The following is a 23,288-nucleotide window of genomic DNA, read 5'->3' on the forward strand; positions in this document are numbered from 1 at the left end:
ATCAGCCGGTCTAACAGAGAGAGTCACTGCCCTGTTCATAGAGCTCAGGAGACATCTGGAGGACCTGGAGAAGAGAGTCCTGAGGAACATCTTGTTAGGTGTGACTACTGCAAGTCACCTATTCATCAAGTTATGTTACCGTTTCCCAATTATTATTAGAGTTCTTATCTAAGCAATGAGACACGGAAAGAAGTTCTCAGTATGTCTGCTCAGAAGGTCGCACCCAACTCTGAGGTCCTTTATTAACACAGCTTTTATACACTAAAAAGACAGGCGTTAGAAATGTTGAAACAAAACAACAACTTCCATAAAAGGCAATTTCTAAGTGTCTTCTGCTTTTAGAGTTGATGTGGCAGATGACCCTTACGACATGGTTTCCTCTTATGTGTACGTGACTGCACCCATCCGGACTTAAGGATGATGTGTCTTTAAGATACTGAGAATAAAACAGACGATATAAGCATTTAGTGAAACATACTGTCAACCATCTTGGTTTCTTATACCTTGATCCTCACAATTTCCCCCTTTGACATCACCCCTCCCTCTTACCCTGGGTCCACCTGAACAAGTTCTAGTCGGCCTATGTCCAAAGTACTCTCCCTGACCGCGAGTTGTCAGAGGGGTATACACCCATCCCCCTGGATAGTACCAACATCTAAAATTCAGGAAGAGTGGCTTTTCTGAAAGATGGGTGATGTCAAGGAACCAAATCCACCTATCTTATCCAACTTATCAACTTACAAAAGTTCCATCTTTTCTACAGCATTTACCTTGGCTTTCTTGCAAAAGCACATGAGCAGTTTAAAGCATGCATAAAGAAGAAATACAAATAAAAGCACCACTATAATTGTCATCGCTGCCTTCTTAAGCCAAGAGAATAACCCTGAGAAGCTAAAAGTTCCACCAAACGGATCCCAGTCACGGCCAATATTACGGGCCTTCTCCTGTAGATCCTTTACTTCCGTGCGGTGTCGTGCAATGATGTCATAATAGTCGGGTATCTCGATGCTGGTGTTATGTATCCAAGTACAACATTCATAGTCTTCTGTAGCCTCACAGAGTCCTGTTAACCACTTAATAACCGGCCTATAGCCGATTAACGGCTATAGGTCGGTTTGCTATCTCTAAGAGGCCGTTAATTAACGGCCTCCCGGAGAATCGTTCGTGCGCGCCCCCCTGGGGCGCGCACGCCGGAACATCCGTGCTCGCCGAGTTCACGGGACCCGGCGCAACACGGATCGCGGTAAAGGACCAATGGCAGCGGTCCTTTACCACGTGATCGCTCCGTCCAATGACGGAGCGATCACAAATGTAAACAATTCGGCTTGCCGGGTCAAGCTAAGGTCATCAGTCTCCTCTCCTCACACCGATGCAGCGTGAGAGGAGAGGAGAACATCCCAGTGAAAATAAAAGATAACCGTGAGTGCCCAGCAGTGCCCAGCAGTGCCCAAATAGTGCCACAACAGTGCCAGAACAGTGCCAGACCAGTGACAGACCAGTGCCATCTATCACCTGTGCCACATCTGTGCCACCTGTGCGACCTGTGCCACCTTTGCCACCTCTGTGCCACCTCTGTGCCAGCAGAGCCACCCCAGTGCCACCCCAGTGCATACCAGTGCATACCAGTGCCACTACAGTGCATACCAGTGCCATACCAGTGCCACACCAGTGCCACACCAGTGCCACCTGTGCCCATCAGTGCCACCTGTGCCCATCAGTGCCACCTGTGCCCATCAGTGCCATCTGTGCCCATCAGTGCTCATCTGCGCCACTGCAGTGCCACATCAGTGCCGTCTGTGCCCACCAGTGCCGCCTGTGCCCACCAGTGCCGCCTGTGCCCACCAGTGCCATCTGTGTGCTAATCAGTGCCACCAGAGCCACACCAGTGCCACCAAAGTCACTATAGTGCCCATCAGTGCCACCTGTGCCCATCAGTGCCACCTGCGCCCATCAGTGCCACCTGCGCCCATCAGTGCCACCTGTGCCACTGCAGTGCCCCATCAGTGCCGCCTGTGTCCATCAGTGCCGCCTGTGTCCATCAGTGGCGCCTGTGTCCATCAGTGCCCACCTGTGCCCATCAGTGCCCACCTGGGTGTTAGCTTTCCAAAATGGGGTCACTTTGTGGGCGTTTCCATTGTCCTGGTGCTCCAGGGCCTTCATAAGTGTAATAGGTGGTTGAGGTATTAGATGTGTAATTTATGCTCCTAGAACGCCTGAAGTTGCTACTTCAATGTTGGACTTGTGTATGTGGCCAGGCTGTGTAAAAGTCTAACACATGTGGTATCACCGTACTCAGGAGGAGCAGCAGAATGTATTTTGGGGTTTCATTTGTGGAATGTATATGCCGTGTGAGAGAAATAGCCTGGTAAAATGACAATTTGGTGTGAAAAAAAATTAAAATAAAAAAAATCTTTATTTTGCAAAGAATTGTGGGAAAAAATTACAACTTCAAAAAACTAACCGTGCCACGTACTAAATACCTTGGAATGTCTACTTTCCAAAAAGGGGTCATTTGGGGGGTTTTTGTACATTACTGGCTTGTTAGGGTCTCCAGAAATTAGATAGACTGTCAGTACATCAGCTGTGATCAAATTGATACATTTTCAGTGATTGGCACCATAGCTTGTAGACCCTATAACTTTCACGCAGAATAAATAATATCCACTAATTTGGGTTATTTTTACTAAAGACATTTAGCAGTATACATTTTTGGCCAAATTTATGAAGAAAAATTACTTATTTGCAAAAAATTTTAATAGAAATGAAGAAAAATGCTTTTTTTTACAAAATTTTCGGTATTTTTTCATTAATAGCACAAAAAATAAAAAACGCAGAGGTGATCAAATACCACCAAAAGAAAGCTCTATTTGTGGGAAAAAAAGGACAAAAATTTCAGATGGGTACAGTGTTGCATGACCGAGTAATTGTCATTCAAATTGTGAGAGCACTGAAAGCTGAAAATTGGTCTGGTTATTAAGGGTGTTTAAGTGCCCAGTGGTCAAGTGGTTAATGCTGCACTCATACTTTCAATTGCTAACTCATGTAATTCTATTTGTTTTGTGATGGCTCTGGTCTCTAGATTTAACTTAGTAATGTCATCAGAGTTTTTCTCCAAAATATCATTAATTATTCCAGTATAGTTATTTAGTCGCTTCATTAAGTCTATACCCCATCCTGTCCAGGACGGGAACCAAGCCCATGCCATGTCCTGCTCTAAGAATATTTCTCTCTTGCTACGATATCTGAGGGGATATCTGGGGTGCATACTAGCTTCTAGTAGGTGATCACCTCGTTTATCACCCACTACTCCCATTACTGGTACCAAACTTGCGAGGTAGCACCATCCCTGAGCCCTTCTAGGTATCCAGGTATAACACTTATCCCCACAACAGATGTATATATTGTTTCCTAGAGCTACTGATCTTGAACTGATATTATTTCTATAACGAGAGGTGTATCCATAGAGGGATAAGTTGGATACTAACCACCTAACATTATCCACAATGTTAGTGAGGAAGTCAGATAATGTCTGGTGTGTGCTGGAATTACTGGGGTAGAAGCTTCCATTTAATACGACAATGGACAAATTAAACTTGCTGTCTTGGCATTCTCTATTTCCTCCCGTTGTGTTCCCTAAGTTGAAACACCAGGCAGGGGGAAAGGCGAGACCATTTGATTTAAACATTACTGTCTTGCTGGTATTTGTTCCAGTTATGTTAATGCTACTGTTAGCAAGGTCAGTATAATTTATAGGAACTGCCATCAGTGGTATGTTTGCTGTACTGGGGTGTAATTTACTGCAAATCCAACATTTCTCATATCCTGACTTCCGAGCATAAGCATATTTAAACTTCAGTAATAACATTTTTTTAGAAAATCCTTCATCCTTGTGAATTTCATTCTGTGAGGTAACCAAACTATTGGTCAGGATTACTGAAACAAAAAGAATAAAAAGATACATGTTGTCATTTGCCAACTGGCTCCTTTTTACAGTGTGAAGCGTGGATCCAGGCTGCTTTACCCTCCAACTTGACCGATGTGGGAGTGGTCAGCAGTACTTGATATGGTCCTTCAAACCGTGGCTCTAAAGCTTTTCTGGTATGTTTCTTTACATAGACCCAATCTCCGGGGCTCAGCGAATGAGTACCTGCTATTGAGTTAGGGTCTGGAAGAGAAGAATACACACTTTTGTGGATCTTAGATGCTGTTGTAATTGTATCACATATGCAGTCAAACTATCACATTGCAATTGCATACTCTGTGGAAAGTATAAACCTAGTCTGGGTGCATTCCCAAAAAGTATTTCATATGGGGATAACCCTGTTTTTCCCGTTGGAGTATACCTTATGGAGAACAAAGCTAAGGGTAGGCATTCAGGCCATGGTTTATTTAACTCCTGCATAGCTTTTTGTATTTTTAACTTTATTGTCCCATTTACTCTTTCTACTGATCCTGAACTCTGTGGGTGGTAAGGGGTGTGGAAACTTTGTTGAACCCCTAACATAGCCATTACATTCTGCATGATTTCTCCTGTAAAGTGTGTTCCCCTATCTGATTCTATGGTTTCAGGAAGACCAAACCTAGGTATTAACTCTGTGATCAGTTTCTTCGCTGTGGCTTTCGCTGTAGCTGATTTCACTGGATAACTTTCTGGCCAGCCTGAAAATAAGCAGATGCACACGAGACAAAATTCAAATGGGCCGCTCTTAGGCATTTGGATATAGTCAATTTGCAGTCTCTGAAAGGGATACTGGGCCCGAACCTGATGTTTACGTGGGGTTTTCACTCTCTGTCCTGGGTTATTTAACAGACAGATTTGGCATGCAGCACAGTAGTTCCTTGCAGTACTACTGAATCCAGGGGCTAGCCATCCTTGGCTTACAATCCTATACATAGAATTGGAGCTGACATGAGTGGGCAAGTGGACAGCCGCTGCCATTGCGGGGTATAGAGAGGCGGGTAGACATATTTTGTCTCCCTCTCTCCATACATTGTCAAGGCCTGGTGCAGCTCCCTCCTTAACCCAACGGTCCTTCTCAGTAGTCCCTGCTTGTTCCTGTAGTTCGATCAGCTGCTGCCATGTGGTTTCGGGCATACTCACCTGTACCGTGGCTAAGGTCTCAGGGCTTACTTCCCCTAGAGCTGCCTTCTTTGCAGCTAAATCTGCAAATGCGTTTCCTTTTGCCTCAGTTGTTTTTGCGCTCGTGTGTGCCGCTATCTTCATAATGGCTACTCTTCTAACTTTTTGAAGATTGTTCAGGACTCTTTTGATTCCTTCACCATGTTTAACAGGTGTGCCTGCTGCTGTAAGGTAACCTCTAGCTTTCCATATGTGGCCATAATCATGTGCCACACCGTAGGCGTATGCAGAATCAGTGTAAATGTTCCCTTCTTGTCCCTCTAAGTGTTCTAAGGCTTTTTCTAAAGCTGTTAGTTCCGCTTCTTGTGCAGACATGTGTGCTGGTAGTGACTTTGCCTCAATTACCTGTGTGTCCGTTACCACAGCATAACCTGTGTGATATTTACCTTTGTGATCGGCAAATCTACTACCATCTATGTACAGTGTGTGTTCTGCATTTGCAATGGGTGTGTCTGTGACATGTGGGAACCCCGTGGTCTCTTGTTCCATAAGTTGAAAACAATCGTGTTCATCAGATATTATGTCATGAAATGAAAGTGTGTCAGAATCCTGAGTTTCTTGTGCTGTGCCTTCACCATTACTCCCCCCTGTCAAATCTGTCTGTAAGGGTAGAAGTTGTGCTAAGTTAAAGGAAGTGCATCGCTGGAAGGTAACATTGGGAGGTAGGAGCAAGGTGCATTGCAGACGCAGCTGCCTCGCCATTGATATGTGCTTTGGCTGAACTTGTGACAAGATGGCGTGTATGTCATGTGTGGTATGTACCACTACAGGATTGTCTAAGACAATTTCTGAGGATTTGTCAATGATAATTGACACTGCTGCGACTGCTCGTACACAGGACGGTGATCCTCTAGAGACAGGATCGAGAGCCGCCGAGAAATATGCTACCGGCCTTTGTTTGATGTGTTGTTGTGTCAACACCCCTGTTGCGTGTCCCGTGATTTCAGCAATGTACAAATGAAATGTTTTGGTATAGTCAGGGATCCCGATCGCAGGTGCCGAAATTAGTAACTTTCTTAAGGTGCTAAAAGACTTATGACCTGCTTCTGTGAGTACATAGGGTACTATTTTCAAGCAATCTTATAATGGCTGCATCAGAGAACTGGCATGTGGTATCCATTGTCTACAATATGATACTATTCCCAGAAACATACGAAGTTGCTTAAAGTTGCGTGGGACATTCATTTGTCTTATGGCCTGGACTCGTTCTTCAGTGAGGTGTCGGGTACCCTGGGATATACAGTGGCCCAAAAAGACAACCTTTTTCTGGCATACCTGTAACTTAGTTCTATTCACTTTGCACCCTTTTTCAGCCAGGAATTGTAACAATGATAGAGTGGCTTTTAAACAAGTATCGTTATCCGGACAACATAACAATAGGTCATCTACATATTGCAACAATACACAAGTGTCAGGTGGTTGCCATTCCCCCAACACTGTCTGTAGGGCTTGCGAGTATAGAGTTGGCGAATGCGCCATCCCTTGCGGTAGGCGTGTCCAGGTCAACTGGCGGTTTTTGAGACGGAACGCAAACCACGGTTGACATTCCTCCGCCAGGGGTACAGAAAAGAAAGCATTAGCCAAGTCTATAACAGTAAATGAGGAGCTATCTGATGGTACTTCTGAAAGTAAAGTATGCGGGTTTGGTACTAGTGGCGTTATTGGGGCCAATATTTTGTTTACCGCCCTTAGGTCTTGTACCATTCTATACTTTACTGGGCCATCCCCCAATGTCTTTTTCTTGACTGGATACAATGGGGTATTGGCTGGTGACTGTATTTCTTTTAATGCTCCACTTTTGAGTAGAGCCTCCACTTGTAGTTCTATAGCTGCTTCCTGGGGCGCACTGAGTGGGTACTGTTTCTGCTGGGGGAGAACTGCTCCTGGAATCCGCTGTAGAGTAACCGGGGGTATGGGCAAAAGCCCAACGTCTGCTGGATGTGTTTCCCATAGCCCTTCCGGAAGGCTAGACAGAATTTGATCTATTTCCGGCGAGGGTGTATTGGACGGTTCTGGCTCTTCTTCCAAACATTGTATTTTATTACAGATTTCTATACCCTCTGGGTCATCTCCTATTGCTAAGGTGACCATACCATCTGGATGATAAGTAATGTTTGCTCCTATTTTCTGAAGAATATCTGCTCCTAATAAATTAGTAGGGGCTCCTCTGGAAATCAAAAAGCGTGACAAAAACATGTGATTCCCTATTTTTACTTTTAAAGGTTTAGTCAGTGGGGCATCGGACAAAAGACCGTCATAACCACTTATGGGTATGGTGTCACGGGATGTCATGTGTGGAGGGACTACTGAATCAGATAATAAGCTGCGTGATGCTCCTGTGTCAACTAAACAAGGAATATGTTTACCTTCCACCTTCATCAACATGTGGAGCATTTTATTCTCTGATTCAGCTAGGACTGGGGCAAGTCATGCGGTCGGATCGTCCCTATCGTTGGTACGCCTCTGTCTGTTGTCCCTCGTGTCTCTGTCCGTGTTTCCTTCCTGTTCGTCTTTTATTCTTTTCCTACAGTCTCTTTTTATATGTCCCACCTTGTTGCAGTAATAACAGGTAAGAGGTTTACGGGAGGAATTCCCTCCTTCATTGACCCGGGCAACAGTGTTAACTCCCGGTGTCCTTCTGGGTTTAGCTTCTGCTAAATCAGCCTCTATGCCTTGTGCTTTCTGCAACAATGTTCCTCTGTCCCGTATGGCTCTCCATTCGGGAGTACATGCCTTCAGTTTGTCACCTATTTGGGGTACTAGTCCTTCCATAAACTGTCGATTGAAAGCCCTAATGGTGACGGGTAAGGCTAAATCTAGACCTTCGTCAGCCATCATGCTTTCCATGTTGAGGTAAAATTCTGTAACAGTCTGACCTGGGGCCTGTTTTATGGGCGCTGTCGAACCCCTTTCCTGCTGTTTCCTTTGGCAAAATTCTCGTAACTGATTAATAAACAGGGGTCTAGAGTCTATATGACGGGGGTGTACTCCTGGTGGATTTGTCGCTGGATCCCCTTGTGGTCTATGTGGAGCAATTTCATTCATAAATTGATTAAACATTGTTAGTGTCATTTTATGTCTACACAAATCTTCCCCATCTTGCCAAGTTGCTTCATGTGTGTCTAGTAATTGTGTCACGAATCTACAGAATGCGGCAGGTTTTGCTACGGGATCAGGAGCATTCTGTATTAATGCCATAAGAGTGTCAGCCGACCAAGGTGCCCATGTCCTCAGAACGACTTGTTGAGTCACTGTAGGTGGCTGTCCTGCTTGACCCGCATTTGGATTATTTACTTGTATTACCCTAGTCCGACTGTGGACTGGAGCTACGGACTCTGGTCTTTGAGCTCCGCAATGTACACATTCCTGTGCCCAGTCTGTATTCTGGGTACCGCATACTCGGCATACCCATCCTCTTCCTCTTAAGGAAGGATAAAGTTTTGGTCTTTCGCTACCTGGTGTGGTAGTGGTATAAGGAGGTGGAGTACCTTCCGTTTTTACTCCATCCTCGGGAGCAGAAGGGAGACTCTTGCGTCGGACCTTCATGTCCCATCCACCCTGTTCATGACAATACTTCCATCCCTCCTCTTTAGCCCTGTTGGAAACCTTAATTAAACATTGTATTTGTGATACCCATCTGTTCTGCAGGACCTCTCCCTGTCTGTCTCTCTTTATATTCTCCCAACCTTCTACACTTAGCCCATTTTCTCCATCCATTCCAAATTTCTTGAGAACCCTATTCGTGCCCTGTGCCTTGTCCTTCCCATACAACATTGTAATTATGTCTTTAACAGCATAACATTTCTGAGATTCCTCCTGGGGTTTACCATGTGTCTGGCCCATTTTGACAGTCCTGCCTAGGTGGCGTTTGGATCACTTACTAAGTGTCTCGTTGCCTTCTCCTCCTAGGGTGCCAAAATACTAAAACTTTGTCTGGGGTACTTATTCTGAAACCGAACTACTTTTACACCCCAACCAGATAAATGCGACTACTAATACAACAGAAACAATAATCACAATCATCACTTGTAGGTGGCCAAACACATATGACTAGATCTCCGGGACTTTGTGGAGACCTTATTCTCTTCCCTTTAACATGGAATTTCTCAGCAATCGTTTCTTATTCCTGCTTTATCGAGGCAGTCAGGACTTATACTTTCAACCCGTTTTTAGGCTCATGAATCAAAAAGCGTATATCAAACTTAAGTGTCGGACCCCCAAGTACTCTTACGAGTTAAGGGCGCATTCCGTTACCCATTGGGATGATATATGTTTCAATTCACACCATACAAACAGGGCTTATCTCAGTCACAACAGACAGATGACAAGGAGACAGACAAGAAACAACGGTAACATAAGTCAAATATTAAATTCAAGACTCGCTTACTACAGAGGTTGGTTTTACCTGAAGAACAATACAGACAGATCGGGTGGGCACAAATCTAAGAAGCACAGAGTTTATAAGAAAATAAAGCTTTTCTTACCTGCGCAGGTTTTGTCTGTGGTTCCTGATGTGCCCGACCTCTTCGTTCCGTCCTTATGTTCGTTCGCCTCTTGTAGTTTCTTTAGCGAAGTCCCTTGTTCGTGCGCCAAAAATGTTAGGTGTGACTACTGCAAGTCACCTATTCATAAGTTATGTTACCGTTTCCCAATTATTATTAGAGTCTTATCTAAGCAAGGAGACACGGAAAGAAGTTCTCAGTATGTCTGCTCAGACGGTCGCACTCACTCTGAGGTCCTTTATTATCACACAGCTCTTTTTATACACTAAAAAAGACAGGCGTTAAAAATGTTGAAACAAAACAACTTCTATAAAAGGCAATTTCTAAGTGTCTTCTGCTTTTAGAGCTGATGTGGCAGATGACCCTTACGACATGGTTTCCTCTTATGTGTACGTGACTGCACCCATCCGGCCTTAAGGATGATGTGTCTTTAAAACAACTGAAAACAGACGAGATAAGCATTTAGTGAAACATGCTGTCAACCATTTTTATTCTTATACCTTGATCCTCACACTATCCTCCATTGCTCATTGCTCCAGACCCTCCAATCTTCATATCCCAGACCACTGTCCCCCTGTCCACCAGACTCTAGAGCCTCCACTCCTATGTCCTCTATACCCCAGACCCCTATCAGTTTGTCCTCCCTATCCCAGGCCCTCTGCTCCTCCTATCCGTGTACCTCTGTTGTCCATACCACAGACCCCAGTCCCTCTGTCCTCCTTTCCCCAGACCCCAGTCCCTCAGACTCTAAAAATCTCAAGCCTCTTGCCTCAGAGCCCTGTGGAGCTGTAGGATTGATATGCTAAGCACAAAGTTCTGTATCATCTTCCCTGGGAAAGGAGGAATATCTGCAGCCTTCAGGAAGCACATGAGATACCAATTTCCCATGACCAGACTGCCCAGCACTCCATAACGGTTCCCAGCGAGCACCGAGAGCATCAGAATTGACAGGATTGCTTCGGCACTGGTGAAACAAGGGGCCATCATTTGGCTTTCTTCAGTCAGGCAGCCGTAGCCCATGGATAGAAGCATCGAGGAGCCCACGACCAGGCTGAACATCAATTGATCTCCATTCAGCCAGAAGAAGGAGAAGACGAAGAAAGGCAGGCCAACAACACTGGCAATCCAAAGGCTGGAGCAGCAGACAGAGTCGGGATCCTCTTTCCATAGAAGGTCACATCCTATGGTGATGGCAGAAGCCATGGCAGGGAGCAAGAATCCAGCTGCCGCCCCTCTGTGCACCTGAAAATACAAAGGAACCTCAGAATGGAGGAATATACCAACAGGAAATGAGCAACCCCCTCCCCCACTATAACTGTTCTGCTGCTCACCTGCAGAGTGTGCAAAGCTGAGTAGAGGCAAACACCACCAAGACACAGATATGAGGCCACCAGACCCAACTCCGGGACCCCCATCACCGGGGAGGAGAGGAGAGCCACTGCCAAACAGAGAGGAGATATCACATAGAGATCGTGTATGAGGGACCCCAAAACATATCCCCTCCAGAACCCACCATTGAACAACACCCCCATATCCTCCTCTCTGCCCCCAACACCCCCCTTTCCGCCCACAACACACAGCCCGTCCCCCTCTCCACCCGCAACACCCAGCCCATCCTCCTCTCTGCCCGCAACACCCAGCCCATCCTCCTCTCCACCCACAACACCCCTCTTAGAGCTGCACAGTTAAAGGGGTTGTAAAGGTTCATTTTTTATTTTCTAAATAGGTTCCTTTAACCACTTGCTTACTGGGCACTTAAACACCTTCCTGCCCAGACCAATTTTCAGCTTTCGGTGCTCTCACACTTTGAATGACAATTACTCAGTCATGCAACACTGTACCCAAATGAATTTTGTGTCCTTTTTTTCCCACAAATAGAGCTTTCTTTTGGTGGTATTTGATCACCTCTGGGGTTTTTATTTTTTGCGCTATAAATGAAAAAAGACCGAAAATTTTGAAAAAAAACGCATATTTCTTTGTTTCTGTGACAGAATTATGCAAATTATTAATTTTTCTTCATAAATTTTGGCCACAATTTATACTGCTACATATCTTTGGTAAAAATAACCCAAATTAGTGGATATTATTTGGTCTTTGTGAAAGTTAGAGAGTCTACAAGCTGTGGTGCGAATCGCACAAAATTGATCACATCTGATGTACTGGTGACCGATCTCATTTCTTGTGACCCGAACAAGTCAGGAAAGTACAAATACCCCCCAAATGACCCCTTTTTGGAAAGTAGACATTCCAAGGTATTTAGTAAGAGGCATGGTGAGCTTTTTGATGTTGTCATTTTTTTCCCACAATTCTTTGCAAAATGAATATTTTTCATTTTTTTTATTTTTCTCCACAAAATTGTCATTGTAATAGGTTATTTCTCGCACGTGGCATGTGTATACCACAAATGACACCCCCCAAAAAATTCTGCTACTCCTGAGTATTACAATACCACATGTGTGAGACTTTTTCACAGCCTGGCCACATAGAGAGGCCCAACATGCAGGGAGCGCCATCACGTGTTCTAGAAGCATAAATTACACATCTAACTTGTTGACTACTTATTACACTTTTGAAATACCAGGACAATGACACGTGACACTGATGACAGATGGCACTGATACGTGGCAATGATGACACTTATACGTGGCACTGATGACACGTGGCACTGATGACAGATGACACTAATACGTGGCACTGATGACACGTGGCACTAATACGTGGCACTGATACGTGGCACTGATGACACGTGGCACTAATACGTGCCACCGGTGACAGATGGCACTAATACGTGGCACCAATGACGCATGACACTGATGACAGATGGCACTGATAAGTGGCATTGATGACACGTGACACTGACAACAGATGGCATGTGACACTGACAGGTGGCACTGATGACAGATGGCACTACGTGGCACTAATAACACGTGGCACTGATGACAGATGCCACTTATACATGGCACTGATGACAGATGGCACTGGGGACAAATGGCACTGACAACAGGTGGCACTGGGGACAGATAGCACTGCGGGCAGGTGGCACTGGGGTGGGGTGGATGGCACTGGGGTAGATGGCACTGGGGCGGATGGCACTGGGGGAGGATGGCTCTGGGGGGAGGATGGCACTGGGGGAGGATGGCTCTGGGGGGAGGATGGCACTTTTTTTTAAACTTTTTTTTTTAACTTTTTTTTTCTTTTGTACACTGACGGCTGCTACAGCCGTTCTTCTCTCCCCTCTCACATGCTGTCTGTGTGAGGAGGGAGAGCGGCGCTGAGAGATGATCTCATATGTTTACATATGAGATCATCTCCCATTGGACACGCCGATCACGCTGTAAACGGCCGCTGTGATTGGCCGTTTACAGCGATCTGTGTTTGCCTGTCCCCGGGGGACACGGCAAACACAGAACTTCCGCGATGCGTGCCCGCGGCGGCGCGCATTGCGGAAGTAAACACCAGGCCGTCCAGGGACGGCCAGGCGAGGCAAGCCGCCCGCTCTAAGGCCGTAATTCGGCTATAGGGCGGGCGGGAAGCGGTTAAGCTAGTGCATTGTTGGTTCACTTACCTTTTCCTTCGATTTCCCTTATAAATGTTTTTTTTTCTTTGTCTGAATTTCTCACTTCCTGTTCCTCTACAACCCCTTTAATCGTCAAGAATCGTTATTGCGATCTTGACTAAAGTGTTTCACAATTCTTTCTATGCAGAGAATTCTCTCTGCTCTTCTGAAGCCATCAAAAGAAAGGAAGAGAAAAACTGGGCAGTCTGACAACAATCACAACAACAAGCAGAACAAACCTTTTTCTGACATTTGTTGGCTTCAAGTTAAAATCTTTTTTTTTGCTAGAAAATTACTTTGAAACCCCCAAACATTATATATATTTAATAGACACCCTAGAGAATAAAATGGTGGTCGTTGCAATATTTTATGCCACACTGTATTTGCGCAGCTGTCTTCCAAATGCAATTTTTTTTTTAAATAAATACTTTAAGGAATAAAAAACTAACCAGTAACATTAGCCCCCTTTTTTTTTGTTTAATGTGAAAGATTTTACATTGAGAGAACCGTGATCTTATTATTCTAAGCAAAAAAAAAGGCGATTCTCATTTTGGTCAGAATCGTGCAGCTCTACCCCCTCCCCCGCCCTTCTCTACCCCACACAACACCCCGCCATCCTCCTCCTCTCTCCCCCCCACACATACAATACCCCGCCGTCCTCCTCCTCTCTCTCCCCCCCCCACACGCACACACAATACCCCGCCGTCCTCCACCTCCCCCCCCCCCCCCCCACACACATACAACACCCCGCCATCCTCCTCCCCCCCCCCACACACACAAACACCCCGCCGTCCTCCTCCCCCCCCACACACACATACAGCACCCCGCCGTCCTCTTCCTCCCCCCCCATACAACACCCCACCGTCCTCTTCCTCCCCCCCATACAAAACCCCGCCGTCCTCTTCCTCCCCCCCACACAACACCCCGCCGTCCTCTTCCTCCCCCCCCATACAACACCCCGCCGTCCTCTTCCTCCCCCCCATACAACACCCCGCCGTCCTCTTCCTCCCCCATACAACACCCCGCCGTCCTCTTCCTCCCCCCCATACAACACCCCGCCGTCCTCTTCCTCCCCCCCATACAACACCCCGCGTCCTCTTCCCCCCATACAACACCCCGCCGTCCTCTTCCCCCCCCCATACAACACCCCGCCGTCCTCTTCCCCCCCCATACAACACAACACCCCACCGTCCTCTCCCCCCGCCACCCTCCTCTCTCCCCCCCACACACACAACACCCCGCCACCCTCCTCTCCCCCCCCACACCCAGCCATCCTCCTCTCCCCCCCACACCCAGCCATCCTCCTCCTCTACAACACCCCGCCGTCCTCTTCCCCCCCCCATAGAAACACAACACCCCACCGTCCTCTCTCCCCCCACACACAACACCCCGCCACCCGCCCCCCCCCCCCCCCACCCCACACACACATACATACATACATACATACATACATACAACACCCTGCCATACTCCTCTCCCCCCCACACACATACATACAACACCCCGCCATCCTCCTTTCCCCCCACACATACATACATACAACACCCCGCCATCCTCCTCTCCCCCCCACCCCACACATACATACAACACCCCGCCGTCCTCCTCCTCACACACACACACAAACACACAACACCCCGCCGTCCTCCTCCTCCTACACACACACACACACACAACACCCTGCCATCCTCCTCCTACACACACACACACACAACACCCGCCGCCGTCCTCCTCCTCCACACACAACAACCCCGCCGTCCTCCTCCTCCTCCCACACCACACACCACAACACCCCACCGTCCTCCTCCTCCTACACACACACACACAAACACCCCGCCATCCTCCTCCTCACACACAACACCCCGCCGTCCTCCTCCTCCTCACACACACACAACACCCCCCCCCCCCCCGCCGTCCTCCTCCTCCTCACACACACACACACACAACACCCTGCCGTCCTCCTCCTCCTACACACACACACAACACCCAGCCGTCCTCCTCCTACACACACACACAACACCCCACCGTCCTCCTCCTCCTACACACACACACACACACACCCTGCCGTCCTCCTCCTCCTACATACACACACACACACACACACACACAAACACCCCGCCGTCCTCCTCCTCCTACACACACACACACATACACCCCGCTGTCCTCCTCCTCCTACACACACACACACACACACACCCCCGCCGTCCTCCTCCACCTACACACACACACACACACAAACACCCCGCCGTCCTCCTCCTCCAACACACACACACAAACACCCCGCCGTCCTCCTCTCCCCCCCACATACAACACCCCGCAGTCCTCCTCCTCCTCCTCCTCCCCCCCCCCCCCACACACACACAACACCCAGCCATCCTCCTCTCCCCCCCACCCACACATATACAACACCCCGCAGTCCTCCTCTTCCCCCCCCCCCACAACACCCCGCCACCCTCCTCCCTCCCCCCCCACACAACACCCCGCCACCCTCCTCCCTCTCCCCCCACACAACACCCCGCCACCCTCCTCCCTCCCCCCCCCACACAACACCCCACCACCCTCCTCTCCCCCCCCCACCCACACATATACAACACCCCGCAGTCCTCCTCTTCCCCCCCCACAACACCCCGCCTCCCTCCCCCCCCCACACAACACCCCGCCACCCTCCTCCCTCCCCCCACACAACACCCCGCCACCCTCCTCCCCCCCCCCACACAACGCCCCGCCACCCTCCTCCCTCCCCCCCCACACAACACCCCGCCACCCTCCTCTCTCCCCCCCCACACAACACCCCGCCGTCCTCTCTCCCCCCCCAACATACAACACCCCGTCGTCCTCCTCTCCCCCCCCCACATACATACATACATACAACACCCTGCCGTCCTCCTCTCCCCCCCACCCCATACATACATACATACAACACCCTGCCGTCCTCCTCTCCCCCCCACATACAACACCCCGCCGTCCTCCTCTCCCCCCCCCACATACAACACCCCGCCGTCCTCCTCTCCCCCCCACATACAACACCCCGCCGTCCTCCTCTCCCCCCCCCACATACATACATACATACAACACCCTGCCGTCCTCCTCTCCCCCCACCCCATACATACATACATACATACAACACCCCTGCCGTCCTCCTCTCCCCCCCACATACAACACCCCGCCGTCCTCCTCTCCCCCCCACATACAACACCCCGCCGTCCTCCTCTCCCCCCCCACATACAACACCCCGCCGTCCTCCTCTCCCCCCCCACATACAACACCCCGCCGTCCTCCTCTCCCCCCCCACATACAACACCCGCCGTCCTCCTCTCCCCCCACATACAACACCCCGCCGTCCTCCTCTCCCCCCCCACATACAACACCCCGCCGTCCTCCTCCCCCCCCCCCCACATACAACACCCCGCCGTCCTCCTCCCCCCCCCCCCCACATACAACACCCCGCCGTCCTCCTCTCCCCCCCCACATACAACACCCCGCCGTCCTCCTCTCCCCCCCCCCCCACATACAACACCCCGCCGTCCTCCTCTCCCCCCCCACATACAACACCCCGCCGTCCTCCTCTCCCCCCCCCCCACATACAACACCCCGCCGTCCTCCTCTCCCCCCCCTACATACAACACCCCGCCGTCCTCCTCTCCCCCCCCCACATACAACACCCCGCCGTCCTCCTCCCCCCCCCCACATACAACACCCCGCCGTCCTCCTCTCCCCCCCCACATACAACACCCCGCCGTCCTCCTCTCCCCCCCACATACAACACCCCGCCGTCCTCCTCCCCCCCCACCCACACATATACAACACCCACGCCGTCCTCCTCTCCCCCCCACATACAACACCCACGCCGTCCTCCTCTCCCCCCCCACATACAACACCCACGCCGTCCTCCTCTCACCCCCCACATACAACACCCCACCGTCCTCCTCTCCCCCCCACATACAACACGCCGCCGTCCTCCTCTCCCCCCACATACAACACCCCGCCGTCCTCCTCTCCCCCCCCACATACAACACCCCGCCGTCCTCCTCTCCCCCACATACAACACCCCGCCGTCCTCCTCTCCCCCCCACATACAACACCCCGCCGTCCTCCCCCCCCCCCCACATACAACACCCCGCCGTCCTCCTCTCCCCCCCCAACATACAACACCCCGTCGTCCTCCTCTCCCCCCCCCACATACATACATACATACATACAACACCCTGCCGTCCTCCTCTCCCCCCCACCCCATACATACATACATACAACACCCTGCCGTCCTCCTCTCCCCCCCCCCCACATACAACACCCCGCCGTCCTCCTCTCCCCCCCCACATACAACACCCCGCCATCCTTCTCTCCCCCCCACATACAACACCCCGCCGTCCTCCTCTCCCCCCCCACATACAACACCCCGCCGTCCTCCTCTCCCCCCCACATACAACACCCGCCGTCCTCCTCTCCCCCCACATACAACACCCCGCCGTCCTCCTCTCCCCCACATACAACACCCCGCCGTCCTCTCCCCCCACATACAACACCCCGCCGTCCTCCTCTCCCCCCCACATACAACACCCCGCCGTCCTCCTCTCCCCCCCCCCATACAACACCCCGCCGTCCTCTTCCCCCCCCCATACAACACAACACCCCACCGTCCTCTCCCCCCGCCACCCTCCTCTCTCCCCCCCACACACACAACACCCCGCCACCCTCCTCTCCCCCCCCACACCCAGCCATCCTCCTCTCCCCCCACACCCAGCCATCCTCCTCCTCTACAACCACCCCGCCGTCCTCTTCCCCCCCCATAGAACACAACACCCCACCGTCCTCTCTCCCCCCACACACACACCCCGCACCCGCCCCCCCCCCCCCACCCCACACACACATACATACATACATACATACATACATACAACACCCTGCCATACTCCTCTCCCCCCCACACACATACATACAACACCCCGCCATCCTCCTTTCCCCCCCACACATACATACATACAACACCCCGCCATCCTCCTCTCCCCCCACCCCACACATACATACAACACCCCGCCGTCCTCCTCCTCACACACACACACAAACACACAACACCCCGCCGTCCTCCTCCTCCTACACACACACACACACACAACACCCTGCCATCCTCCTCCTACACACACACACACACAACACCCCGCCGCCGTCCTCCTCCTCCACACACAACACCCCGCGTCCTCCTCCTCCTCCCACACACACACACACAACACCCCACCGTCCTCCTCCTCCTACACACACACACACAAACACCCCGCCATCCTCCTCCTCACACACAACACCCCGCCGTCCTCCTCCTCCTCACACACACACACAACACCCCCCCCCCCCCCGCCGTCCTCCTCCTCCTCACACACACACACACACAACACCCTGCCGTCCTCCTCCTCCTACACACACACACAACACCCAGCCGTCCTCCTCCTACACACACACACAACACCCCACCGTCCTCCTCCTCCTACACACACACACACACAACACCCTGCCGTCCTCCTCCTCCCTACATACACACACACACACACACACACACAAACACCCCGCCGTCCTCCTCCTCCTACACACACACACACATACACCCCGCTGTCCTCCTCCTCCTACACACACACACACACACAACACCCCGCCGTCCTCCTCCTCCTACACACACACACAAACACCCCGCCGTCCTCCTCCTCCTACACACACACACACAAACACCCCGCCGTCCTCCTCTCCCCCCCACATACAACACCCCGCAGTCCTCCTCCTCCTCCTCCTCCCCCCCCCCCACACACACACACAACACCCAGCCATCCTCCTCTCCCCCCCCACCCCACACATATACAACACCCCGCAGTCCTCCTCTTCCCCCCCCCCCACAACACCCCGCCACCCTCCTCCCTCCCCCCCCACACAACACCCCGCCACCCTCCTCCCTCTCCCCCCACACAACACCCCGCCACCCTCCTCCCTCCCCCCCCACACAACACCCCACCACCCTCCTCTCCCCCCCCACCCACACATATACAACACCCCGCAGTCCTCCTCTTCCCCCCCCACAACACCCCGCCTCCCTCCCCCCCCCACACAACACCCCGCCACCCTCCTCCCTCCCCCCCACACAACACCCCGCCACCCTCCTCCCCCCCCCCACACAACGCCCCGCCACCCTCCTCCCTCCCCCCCCCACACAACACCCCGCCACCCTCCTCTCTCCCCCCCCACACAACACCCCGCCGTCCTCCTCTCCCCCCCAACATACAACACCCCGTCGTCCTCCTCTCCCCCCCCCACATACATACATACATACAACACCCTGCCGTCCTCCTCTCCCCCCCACCCCATACATACATACATACAACACCCTGCCGTCCTCCTCTCCCCCCCCACATACAACACCCCGCCGTCCTCCTCTCCCCCCCCCACATACAACACCCCGCCGTCCTCCTCTCCCCCCACATACAACACCCCGCCGTCCTCCTCTCCCCCCCCCACATACATACATACATACAACACCCTGCCGTCCTCCTCTCCCCCCACCCCATACATACATACATACATACAACACCCTGCCGTCCTCCTCTCCCCCCCACATACAACACCCCGCCGTCCTCCTCTCCCCCCCCACATACAACACCCCCGCCGTCCTCCTCTCCCCCCCACATACAAACACCCCGCCGTCCTCCTCTCCCCCCCCACATACAACACCCCGCCGTCCTCCTCTCCCCCCCCACATACAACACCCCGCCGTCCTCCTCTCCCCCCCACATACAACACCCCGCCGTCCTCCTCTCCCCCCCCACATACAACACCCCGCCGTCCTCCTCCCCCCCCCCCACATACAACACCCCGCCGTCCTCCCTCCCCCCCCCCCCCACATACAACACCCCGCCGTCCTCCTCTCCCCCCCCCCACATACAACACCCCGCCGTCCTCCTCTCCCCCCCCCCCCCCCACATACAACACCCCGCCGTCCTCCTCTCCCCCCCCCACATACAACACCCGCCGTCCTCCTCTCCCCCCCCCCCCCACATACAACACCCAACACCCCGCCGTCCTCCTCTCCCCCCCCCTACATACAACACCCCGCCGTCCTCCTCTCCCCCCCCCACATACAACACCCCGCCGTCCTCCTCCCCCCCCCCACATACAACACCCCGCCGTCCTCCTCTCCCCCCCCACATACAACACCCCGCCGTCCTCCTCTCCCCCCCACATACAACACCCCGCCGTCCTCCTCCCCCCCACCCACACATATACAACACCCACGCCGTCCTCCTCTCCCCCCCCCACATACAACACCCACGCCGTCCTCCTCTCCCCCCCCACATACAACACCCACGCCGTCCTCCTCTCACCCCCCACATACAACACCCCACCGTCCTCCTCTCCCCCCCACATACAACACGCCGCCGTCCTCCTCTCCCCCCACATACAACACCCCGCCGTCCTCCTCTCCCCCCCACATACAACACCCCGCCGTCCTCCTCTCCCCCACATACAACACCCCGCCGTCCTCCTCTCCCCCCACATACAACACCCCGCCGTCCTCCCCCCCCCCCACATACAACACCCCGCCGTCCTCCTCTCCCCCCCCAACATACAACACCCCGTCGTCCTCCTCTCCCCCCCCCACATACATACATACATACATACAACACCCTGCCGTCCCCTCTCCCCCCACCCCATACATACATACATACAACACCCTGCCGTCCTCCTCTCCCCCCCCCCCACATACAACACCCCGCCGTCCTCCTCTCCCCCCCCCACATACAACACCCCGCCATCCTTCTCTCCCCCCACATACAACACCCCGCCGTCCTCCTCTCCCCCCCCACATACAACACCCCGCCGTCCTCCTCTCCCCCCCACATACAACACCCGCCGTCCTCCTCTCCCCCCACATACAACACCCCGCCGTCCTCCTCTCCCCCCACATACAACACCCCGCCGTCCTCTCCCCCCCACATACAACACCCCGCCGTCCTCCTCTCCCCCCCCACATACAACACCCCGCCGTCCTCCTCTCCCCCCCCCACATACAACACCCCGCCGTCCTCCTCTCCCCCCCCCACATATAACACCCCGCCGTCCTCCTCTCCCCCCCCACATACAACACCCCGCCGTCCTCCTCTCCCCCCCCACATACAACACCCGCCGTCCTCCTCCCCCCCACCCACACATATACAACACCCTGCCGTCCTCCTCTCCCCCCCACATACAACACCCACGCCGTCCTCCTCTCCCCCCCCACATACAACACCCACGCCGTCCTCTTCTCCCCCCCCACATACAACACCCCGCCGTCCTCCTCTCCCCCCCACATACAAACACGCCGCCGTCCTCCTCTCCCCCCACATACAACACCCCGCCGTCCTCCTCTCCCCCCACATACAACACCCCGCCGTCCTCCTCTCCCCCCCCACATACAACACCCCGCCGTCCTCCTCTCCCCCCCCAACATACAACACCCCGTCGTCCTCCTCTCCCCCCCCCACATACAACACCCCGCCGTCCTCCTCTCCCCCCCCCCCACATACAACACCCCACCGTCCTCATCTCCCCCCCCACATACAACACCCTGCCGTCCTCCTCCCCCCCCCCCACCCACACATATACAACACCCCGCAGTCCTCCTCTTCCCCCCCCCCACAACACCCCGCCACCCTCCTCTCTCCCCCCACACAACACCCCGCCACCCTCCTCTCTCCCCCCCACACCCAGCCATCCTCCTCCTCCTCTATCCCCCCACACCCAGGCATCCTCCTCTCCCCCCCCAGCCATCCTCCTCTCCCCCTCCCCCACACATATTACACCCCACCGTTCTCCTCTCCCCCCCACCCACACACATACAACACCCTGCTGTACTCCTCGCCCCCCCCACCCACATACATACAACACCCCGCCATCCTCCTCTTCCCCCCCCACACATACATACAACACCCTGCCGTCCTCCTCTCCCCCCCACCCCATACATACATACATACATACAACACCCTGCCGTCCTCCTCTCCCCCCCACATACAACACCCCGCCGTCCTCCTCTCCCCCCCCACATACAACACCCCGCCGTCCTCCTCTCCCCCCCCCCCACATATAACACCCCGCCGTCCTCTCCCCCCACATACAACACCCGCCGTCCTCCTCTCCCCCCCCCCAACATACAACACCCCGTCGTCCTCCTCTCCCCCCCCCACATACAACACCCCGCCGTCCTCCTCTCCCCCCCCCACATACAACACCCCACCGTCCTCATCTCCCCCCCCCCCCACATACAACACCCCGCCGTCCTCCTCTCTCCCCCCCTAACATACAACACCCCGTCGTCCTCCTCTCCCCCCCCACATACAACACCCCGCCGTCCTCCTCTCCCCCCCCCAACATACAACACCCCGTCGTCCTCCTCTCCCCCCCCACATACAACACCCCGCCGTCCTCCTCTCCCCCCCCACATACAACACCCCACCGTCCTCATCTCCCCCCCCCCCCCCACATACAACACCCCGCCGTCCTCCTCTCTCCCCCCCTAACATACAACACCCCGTCGTCCTCCTCTCCCCCCCCACATACAACACCCCACCGTCCTCATCTCCCCCCCCCCACATACAACACCCTGCCGTTCTCCTCTCCCCCCCCACATACAACACCCACGCCGTCCTCCTCTCCCCCCCCACATACAACACCCACGCCGTCCTCCTCTCCCCCCCCACATACAACACCCCGCCGTCCTCCTCTCCCCCCCCAACATACAACACCCCGTCGTCCTCCTCTCCCCCCCACATACAACACCCCGCCGTCCTCCTCTCCCCCCCCCCCCCCCACATACAACACCCCACCGTCCTCATCTCCCCCCCCACACAACACCCCGCCACCCTCCTCTCTCCCCCCCACACAACACCCCGCCACCCTCCTCTCTCCCCCCCACACCCAGCCATCCTCCTCCTCCTCTATCCCCCCACACCCAGGCATCCTCCTCTCCCCCCCCAGCCATCCTCCTCTCCCCCTCCCCCACACATATTACACCCCACCGTTCTCCTCTCCCCCCCACCCACACACATACATACAACACCCTGCTGTACTCCTCGCCCCCCCA

At 53.4% G+C, this 23,288-nt stretch overlaps 1 protein-coding gene across 1 annotated transcript in view; it reads right to left on the minus strand.

The window, feature by feature from the left end:
• Positions 1–10,398: 10,398 nt before the first annotated feature.
• LOC143998118 (transmembrane protein 276-like) overlaps positions 10,399–23,288 on the minus strand; it is a 36,806-nt gene continuing 23,916 nt past the window's right edge. The window contains exons 2-3 of the mRNA XM_077493862.1: positions 10,974–11,080; positions 10,399–10,884 (exon numbers count right to left, since the gene is read on the minus strand). Of these exons, the coding sequence (XP_077349988.1) occupies positions 10,399–10,884; positions 10,974–11,080 (593 nt within the window). The remainder of the gene's footprint in view (positions 10,885–10,973; positions 11,081–23,288) is intronic.

Source organism: Lithobates pipiens, unplaced genomic scaffold (assembly GCF_037356315.1).
Source record: "Lithobates pipiens isolate NorthernLeopardFrog02 unplaced genomic scaffold, aLitPip1_a1.2 Scaffold_19, whole genome shotgun sequence".
Taxonomy (NCBI): Eukaryota; Metazoa; Chordata; class Amphibia; order Anura; family Ranidae; genus Lithobates; species Lithobates pipiens.